A 9,438-nucleotide genomic window follows, 5' to 3' on the forward strand; every position below is an offset into this window, starting at 1 on the left:
TCTTAAATATTTCAAAAGTCGCTGTAAATTTTTAGGTTCACAGTTGAATTAATACAGTTATACAATATTGAACTCAGAATAAACCTTGTAAGACATAAAATTGAATGAGTTTTTAACCTTTAAAAAAATCTCCATTTCATTTTAAAAATACTGTTTCTTATAGAAAGACATTGTTTTGGCTAATAATGCTTAGATGTTGGCGCATGTGTCTCTAATCTGTATGTATCTGATTATTACTAGTCATAGTCTGTTGCACTCGGATCCTTGGCACCTGTGTATGGACATAAAGTCTTCGGGTAGATTTCAGTGGTAATGTTTACCACCTCTACTAATTAACGTGACATAAATTTTTATGCTTCCTCCTCAAATATAACTTATTTTTTTAATTTGTTGATTTTTTTGTGTGTATATCACACAGAACATCCCAAACCATCTATATACTCACTTCCCAGATGGCACCCTCCCATAGCGCCCCCTCGCCCCACTAGAGCCCTTATACTCTGTCATCTCTGCTACTGTCCGCTGTGTTGTCGGCACCCCCAGCCATTCCCCAGTACTTGTCCATCCGGTGAATCTAGTCAGCCTATCTAGAGGTCTTTGTTTTAGGAAGGTCAGCTGTTCCTCATCTAGCAGCAATCAGTTGTCAATATTCCTTTGAATAAGATTGGGGTCTGCTGTTCATTTTCCCAGTTCTAGGCTGGGTTACTATCTGGGAGTCTCTTGGGCCACTCTGGCCAACAACTCAAAAGAAGATATCTCCTGTCTGGCATTGTTGCTTGTTATGTAGCCTTTAGCTACACATACAGACTCTTAAAGAATTATATTGACCCCTTTACTCTTTGGTCATACTTTCCTTTTGGGTGTTTAAGGCCATACAGTTGGCCCAGATAAACCAATTTATTTTTACTGTAGCTTCTATGTATTTAACCACAGTAAAAGAAACACTGGAGAAAGGTTGGTTCTTGCTGGGTTTTCACTGCTGCCCTGCGTGAGTCTTCTGGACTTTAGTGACTGCGAAGGAAGACAGAGGCTTCACAGTGTGGCCTGAGCAGAGCTCCAAGCTTCCTCTTCATCTTGAGGCTGTGCGTCCTTGCAGAGCCAGTGAAACCTCTGAAAACTCATTTGCATCCTGGATGCTGTGCTGCTAGGTTGACCTAACGATGATGCTTGTAGAACTACTCCGTGGGGGTGAGCAGGTTCACAGCGGTCAGAGGGGACCCTGGCAGTGTATCTGTGGGGTAATGGATTCAAAGGGCTCTGTCTGGAAAGTACAGTCTTAGGTTGCAGAGCTGCACTGGAAAAGCAAAGAATGATTTCATGAAGAAAAACTAAAGATTTCAAAGGTACAGATCAGTTGCCTGCTTCTCCTCTGGAGACATAAATTGCTCTGGGAAGAGAGCCGTCCTCACCCAGTGGCCCAGAGCGAGAGTGCTCCAAGTATCTGCCAATTATCTCCCTCTTATTCAATTTGTGAAATGATGCTGTTCTTAGTAATATGCCTCAAGACATAAATATAAAGTTAAAAACAGTAAGAGGCACAAACTATGACAGCAGTTACCAGCTCTACAAAACCATGTGGGAAACATTTCAAAGAAATCAATACCTTAAAGCGGCATCAGTGAGGAAGAAATTACAAAAATGTGTTGGATGATGAAGGTCAGGACTGGTTTACTGCCGAAGCCAGATTCAAACCAGCTCCCCATCTGACCTCTCCCCGACCTTAAACAGGAACCACTTTCAATGCTTTTTCCTTCCTCCTTTCAAATCAAATCTTACATCTGTTAACTTTATCAAAGTCACATTGAGTTAATGTAGTGTGTGTGTTCACATGTGTGCAGGTGCACTCGCCTGTGTTTGTGCATGTCGAAGCCAGAGGTCCACATCAGGTATCTTCCTTGATTGCTGTCCATCTTATTTTTTGAGACGGGTTCTCTAACCCATTCACCTAGACTGCTTGGCCCGCAAACCCCACGGATCCCCCTGTCTCTGCCTCCGTGGCATTGTGATCACAGGTACCGACTACCCATATTTACATGGATGCTGGGGACTCAAGCTCAGGTCATCATGCTTCTGTAGCAAGCACTTTACCAACTGAGCCATCTCCCTAGCCCTAGGTTGGATATTATCTTTGATTATCTATAAGTCTCAATGAGAAAATGGGTGTTGATGGCTAAAATTTCCCTTACAGAGAGTTGCATATATTCAAGAGCAGAGGCCCTTCCTTCCTCTTTAATTTCTCTATTTTATTTTTGAGGTCTCTTGCCAACACAGTCTAAACAACTGTCCTGCTCACTTGTGGATTGTCTCCAGGCTCTTAGCTCCCAGAGACCACAGGTGCTCCGAGCACCCAACATGTACCTGGGATGCAGTATAAATAGGTGCTCAATGAATGTTTGTTGCCTGAATAATTAAGTACATGGTGTGGCTATGGCTATAATGTCATGAATAACAAAATTTGTACCCCACCCCCAAACAGACAAATTAGATGACCAATAAAATTTCACTGAATGGGTAACAAAGTATCTCCATTTATATGATTCAGAAGAACTCAAACTTGTACACCCCACTGCAACACAGTGTGGGAGTTGGGTGAGATAATAGCTCTTCACACTGGCATGGGTTAGGTGATGTCCATTATCTACAGATTTCTGCTGAGTCATGGGGAAAGTAATTCCTTGCAATTATACACAGCATGCTTGTGAGGTTCCTATCACCTGGGAGATTGGCCTCTGGACTTACCTGTGGGGGATTGTCTTACGTTAATTGATGTGGGAGGAACAGTCTTACTTGTGGATGGCACCATTTCATGGGTTGGGTCCTGAGTTGATTAAAAACAAGAGAGAGGGATAGGGCTGGAGAGACGGCTCTGCTGTTAAGAGCACTGGCTGTTCTTGAGGAAGACCTGGGTTCAGTTCCCAGCACCCACATGGTGGCTAACAACTGTAACTCCAGTTCCAGGGGAACCAGTGCCCTCTTCTGACCTCCATGAATATTGCACGATGTGGGTGCACTTACATACATGCAGGCAACGCATTTATATACATAAAATAAAAATAATAAATTTTTTTTTTTTAAAGAGAGGGGGAGAGGAGCACACACACTCCTGCTTCACTCAGCCTGCGTCACCAGAGCTCTAGGCGCTCCCTGCCTTGGCTTTCGCTCAGTGAAGAATGGCGCCTTGAACTGTGAGCTCAAACAAACCCCTGCCGTCTTAGGTTGCTTCTGTCACAGATGTTATCACGGCAACAGGACCAGACGCAAAGATAACGCTCAGGCTTTGAGCGGCACTTTCCTGCCACTGTCACTTCCTTCTGCACATCTCCCCTGGGAGGACCGGAAGACAGCGCTTTCCTGGGCACTGAGCTGCTACTGTTCCCCAGGGACAGTGTCACCCCGAGTGACGCCAGAGTTCAGAAAAAGACTCAGTGCTGCTCACCGTCGCTCTTTCCTTTCTCTCTTGATAGAGTCAAAATCGCTGTCAAACTTGCCGGGCCCCAGGTGACGAAATGGCAGCTGACACTTTATCCAGTCTCCCTTGGGCCTCCCGGTCCTTCTGGAGCGATGCCTGGGGCCTGGGGCTCTAGGCCAGCCCTCGGCAAGTGCATCCCTCAGCTCTGCCCTGAGGAGCCAGGCCGCTGTCGCCGGCATCAGGGTCATGTTGGATCTCCAAGCTGAGCTGACACCTGTGCACTCCTGGCAATATTCCCTTGTTGATTCCAAGGCTCAGACTCTCATGGGATCCTGAGCCCAAGAGTTGGGTAATTGACACTGGAGATTGTAACTTCTGAGGATGCAGGTTCCGTGCCAGGCTTCTCCTTCTATTAACAGCAGGGAAATCAAGGCATCTCTGAAGTCTGTCTCCTCTGGGATCCTCTGGTTCAGGATGGGCCCCAGGTCACTGGAGTCAGCTCAGCCTCCTTCCTGTGATGTCTATGCATAAGGGACACCCAAGGGCTTGTTACAAATACAGACCCTACACCTCAGCCCTGCAGATCATGATCAACTTAAGCCTAGGGATGGAGGTGCATGGATATCTGTACCCCAACCCCATGAGGTTTTCTGTGCGGTTGTCACTGGTCCAAACTTGAGGCAGCACTGCACGGTAGGATAGAGCCGGTACTGAGACTGTAGTTTCCAAGATGGCTTTTTGTTTTTTCTTCAAAGACCAGTGTCAGATGAATTCCCACTGGGTATGATTACACCCATCGTGGGGTGCACAGGAACAATTATTATCAGAACTAAATTTAACTAGAAGGGGAGGGCTGTGTATGACAAATGAGCTCCAGGTGCATTGCCATTTTCTTGTATGTAAATCAGAGCTATGCGTTCAGGGAGAGGGGCGGAGCTGAGGGAGCACTGCAGAAGCTGGGAGGCCTGTCAGGGGAGCGCTACAAAATCCGGGGAGGCCTCCTGGAATCACAGAACGCTTGAACAGCACCGAGGCTGGTCTCCAACCCTTTAGCTTCTACCAAGACTTGTCTGGGGGGGAGAACGGGCATCTGGGATTTGCAGGCTGCAGGTAAATGTTTTGCACTGCAGCCTCAGAGCCACTAGGGGGGAAAGCCCCACAGTCACAACAGGGCTCCCTGCAAGCCTGGGGCACCAGAGACTCCACAGGATATGACCTTCGAGCATGATGGGACCTGGAAGTGGCGGGGGAGGCGGGGTGCTAGAAGAGAAGCCTGACTGTGTCAGAGCTGTTGGGATTTTTTAAATGCTGAGGTGGGTTTTAAATGAACAATTTCTTCACCCAACTCTTGTGATCTCTTGACAGTTGCAACTTCAAGTATCTTTTTTAAAAAAATTATGCGTATGAGTGTATTGCCTGTATATATGTAAGTGCACTTGTGTCACACAATGCCCACAGAGGTCAGAAGAGGGCGTTGGATCCCCTAGAACTGGAATTAGGGAGGCAGTTGTTAGCCACCATGTGGGTGCTGGGAATCAAACCTGGCTCCTCTGCAAGAGCAGCCAGTGCTCTTAACCCCTGAGCCATCTCTCCAGCCCCTTCTCGCATATCTTAATAAAGTAAATAATGGCGTTTAAGCTGAAGGAGATGACATGAACAGCAAGTTAACCATCTTCCCATATCTAGCAGGGAAGCTGTGGGGCCCTATGGCTGCTAAGATAACACACCAAGCCTTGTGTGGCCAGGCGATATGCAAAGTCTAATGTCCATCTATAGGATGTTCAGTTATCTAAACAAGTGAATATGAAACCTTCCACAAAGAAAACAAGCTTCCCAGCCTTGCTCTCTTTGAGGGTCTCCACTGATAAGAATTTGCATTTAAATAGTCTAAGACTAGATGCCCAGCATGGAAGAAGCCAGGCCCTGGCTTTCACTGTACACAGGCCCAACCCCTCTGGAAGCATCCTCTTGAGATGACAGCAGCCACGAGGTGGCTCTGTTGGCACCTCCCCAAATCACCTCAGCATCTCTGACCTGGGGACCCTGTGCTCATAATCTCATAATGTTCTAGATGATTTTCATGCACCCTGGGTTTGCGATCTGCTGCCTTGAGTGTTGATCTCCCTGCTTAGGTTGGGGCTTCCAGGACTATAGTTTCTAAAGTCACCTTGAGGCCTGTCCACTTCTCCACAAGAGTTCACTTAAAAATATTTGATTATTTTTATTTTATGCGTATGAGTGTTTTGCCTGCATGTGTGTAAGTGCACCACATGTGTGCAATGCTCGCAGAGGCCAGAAGAGGGTGTCGGATCCCCTGGAACTGGAGTTATGGAGGGTTGTTAGCTGTTGTGTGGGTGCTGGGAATTGAACCTGGGTCCTCTGGAAGAACAGTAAGTATTCTTAATCTCTGAGTCATCTCTCTAGCCCCCAAGGGTTCATTTTAAACATCAAAAGCAGGCCCACAGACCCTGTGTGCACTTACTAGGTGCTGGGCTGTAGTTGGTCCTTCACAATACTCCCCTCACATGATAAAAGCACGGGACAGAGGCTTCTTCTTGCATTCAATCCAGTTAGACACTTTATTAAAAAGCACAGCACCTTGTTCTGCACACAGTGCCTCGTTCTACACATGGCAGTAATTTACCACCTTTAGGCTGTACAATTGACTACTTAGGAACCAAGGAATTTCTTGATCATTTAAAATAGTGGGCAAAGCTCCTCACAGCATGATGTTGAGCTGCAGCAACTGGTATTCCTAATCCATCTTGGATTACCCTTCCTGCATCCTGATAAGTGAAGCCACATGCTGGTTACAGTCAGCACCGGTCTGGTCGATTGTCAGAACTTTACCATTTGGTGTGCATTGTCCTTCTCCAAGCACCAGGGAGCCTCTAAATTAGTCTAAACCAGCAAAGGCTGAAGACAGAGAGGAGACTGTGGCCGGGCTCCCATGACCACATTTACCGTCACCGCTACAGGAGTGCTGACTCGTGGCCTGTCCCCTCCCACCTTCCTCTACAAATCTGCCTTCCTTCCTGAGACTATGAATTGTATTGGGGGAGCCTGGCAAAACGAACAAAATTTGAGGGCCTCTACTGATAGAGTATGCATTTAAGTAGACTAAGACTAGATGCCCAGCAGAGCCAGCGGATTCCCCCACCCCACCCCCACTCAGGCCAATGTTTCCAGAGCATTACTTCCGCACAGACATATCTAGGTTTCCCACCCTCTGGAGCACTCAGATTTGGTGTCAGGAGCTCATTAAAGATTGGATCTGAGGGTTCTGAATACAATTCCCCCAACATTCCCATGGCTTATGAGTGTTCACTGCCTGTGTTCCAGTAGATTGCTGAAATAACTGAGATTTTTTTTTTTTCTCATTTTTAGGGGACTCTAACATCACAAAAGGCAAAAATGATTTCATCTATTGTCATTTCCCAGCTGATTGATGAAAGGAAATCAAAGGAAAATGGGGCCATGTTGCCTTTGTCACGAGCTCAGCCTACACCGAGTCCCCTGAAGCCAGCTTCAGCCAGGCGCAGCGGAGTCAACATCCCTGGGTCACTTGCCTTATCTCCGGACAGATTGGGAATTCTGACTCTATCAGATGAGCAAGGGCTGGAGACAGAACCATTGTCCACACGGGACAACCTATATGGAGGCCCTTACAAAGGGTTCTCATCCATCACCATCACTGCCCGTCGGGTGGGCCCTCCAGCCAGCACCTTGGTGTGGGACACTGTTAGGGACCCACTGTGTCCCAAGTGCAGGACCAGGGATACTCTGCGCCAGGGCCCCCCAGCCTTGGCTGGTGTTGCTCATCCATGTCAGGACAGTGGACATTTTGCCTGTTCAGAATTCCCCGGCAATAGCTCGAGGGTGACACTGACGTTTCCCCAGGCCCACAGAAGACTGGGTGCAGGACAGGAGTACTGGGTCACACACATGGATGACAAAGAGGACAGTTTTTCTCCACATACGCCACCATCAGGAAAGAGCTCACTGGTATTCAGTTCCTGTGTTCACTTCCAAGTGTCTCAGCAATGTCCCAATGCCATCTATTACCTGGACAGATCTCTTTCTGTTCCCCTTGAACAACCTCAAATTGCCAGCCCCAAGATGCACAGATCCGTCCTGTCCCTCAACCTCCGTTGTAGTTCCCATAGGTTAACAGCAGATGGAGTAGACAGCATAGCTAAAGAGCCAATAAACAGAGCCCTGAAGCCGGAGCTCTTGAAGGGAAAGCAGGACCTCCGAAGCCCACACTGGAACCCAGTGTCACGGGAAAGTCCCTGGGAGGAAAGCCCAGCGTTGGAGCCAGTGCATTTGGGGAGTGGCACGTGTCCTTGGACTGACTCTCCCTCTTTGGAAAATGTCAAACTTGTAGATGTGGGAAGTAACCAGGTCACAGCGAGAAAGGAGAAAGAGGACCATGCAGCATGTCCCACCAGCTGTCCCACCAACCAACTGTCCATTCATATTCCTGGCTGGAGTTACAGGGCAGGTGAGTCCATACCCACCTACCTGCTGGAGGGCACTTGGTGTGAGTGCCCAGCAAGGGGGTGTGGGAGGGAATATATTCTCCACAACCTCTTCCAGTGTTTGGGGTTGAGTGCTTTGCTCCTCTCTGCCTGAAGTAGTCAGTAGCTCCTCTAGTGCTGATGTCTGATTGGACAGATCTCAGATGAGACGTTTGTGGATAATGAGAGACCTTCCTTCAAGTTCCTGTTCCCGACAACAGTGCCAGGCCACATGCAGCCCACAGAAAGCTGTAGCTCCAGAGCAGCTAATTGAGACCATGCCCACGTGACATCCCAAAGCAGGGAAGCAGAGTAAAATGCCACCCACATCCAGAGTTTGTATTTTTACCTCCGAGGGTCAAACACCTACATATTTGGGGATTCTCCAGAATTTGGTAATTTTCATTTTTCAATCACATAAAGTGTAAGTTAGCATCATAAATTATTTTTTTAAAAACTAGATCTGAAAGATGGATCTTTGTGAGATCAAGACCAGCCTGGGATGGTCTACACAGTGAGTTCCAGGCTAGCTGGGTCTACAGTGAGACCCTGTCTCAAAAAACAAAAACCAAAGCCAGGTTGAGAGCTGGCTCATCAGTTAAGAGCACTGGCTGCTCTTGCAGAGAACCCAGGTTCGATTCCCAGCACCCATGTGGTGGCCAACAACCATCTATATCTCCAGTTCCAGGGGATCCGATGCCCTCTTCTGGCCTTTGTGGGCACTTATATACATTCAGGCAAACACACACAGAAATAAATTTTCAAAAAGCAAAACAGAAACTAGACCTGAGTTCCATGAAGAAGAGAGACTGTGTGGTCTGTGTGCTTGATAACGCTGGCACGCTTCTGATGAGGAAGTTTGGAGCTTTCCTTACCAAACAGCAGCGAAAGGAATCGTGTGTCCTTGGGTTGTGTCTTTGGGGGCGACCTGGCTGGGGTTGTTGCTGCCTCTGCTGTTTCCCAGGCCAGACAGAATTCCCCAGGTGGGCTTCCCAGAGAGCTTATGGCTTTCAGAAAAGGAAGTAAGTCTGTTTGGGAGGAAAGCAGTCTAGATTTATTTTCTTTCTCTGTGTAAACTTCTGATTTTTCAGTTGTATTTTCTGTGAGAGAGACTGGTTTGGCTTAGTGACTTTCCACTTGGGAAAAAATATTTAAGAATAATAGTAAAATTGAAAATGCAGCATATGCATAGTAATTTTTATGGTGCAGTTTCTGTCCATTAAAGCTTTATTAATTAATAAAATGACTATAATGCGTGTGGAAATGTTAAATGATGTAATTAATTTTAACAAGTGTAGATATATTGGATGCTCAGAGATCTTTAAAGCAATTTTGATATGGTTTTCAGATTGATTAAACTGTTGAAAAGCCTGAACCCACAGACTCACTGCATGCGGAAAGATGCACACAGCACCCCACCCCACCAAGATGCACACAGCACCCTCACCCCACCGAGATGCACACAGCACCCCCACCCCACCAAGATGCACACAGCACCCCCCCCCCACC

General features: G+C 47.1%; 1 protein-coding gene across 1 annotated transcript in view; it reads left to right on the plus strand.

The window, feature by feature from the left end:
• CUNH10orf90 (chromosome unknown C10orf90 homolog) overlaps positions 1-9,438 on the plus strand; it is a 151,126-nt gene that overhangs the window by 62,419 nt on the left and 79,269 nt on the right. Inside the window, exon 3 of the mRNA XM_008845988.2 lies at positions 6,797-7,913. Coding sequence (XP_008844210.1) covers positions 6,824-7,913 — 1,090 coding nt within the window. The 5' untranslated portion in view covers positions 6,797-6,823. The remainder of the gene's footprint in view (positions 1-6,796; positions 7,914-9,438) is intronic.

Source organism: Nannospalax galili, unplaced genomic scaffold (genome assembly GCF_000622305.1).
Source record: "Nannospalax galili isolate Female #2095 unplaced genomic scaffold, S.galili_v1.0 scaffold362, whole genome shotgun sequence".
In the NCBI taxonomy this organism is placed as follows: Eukaryota; Metazoa; Chordata; class Mammalia; order Rodentia; family Spalacidae; genus Nannospalax; species Nannospalax galili.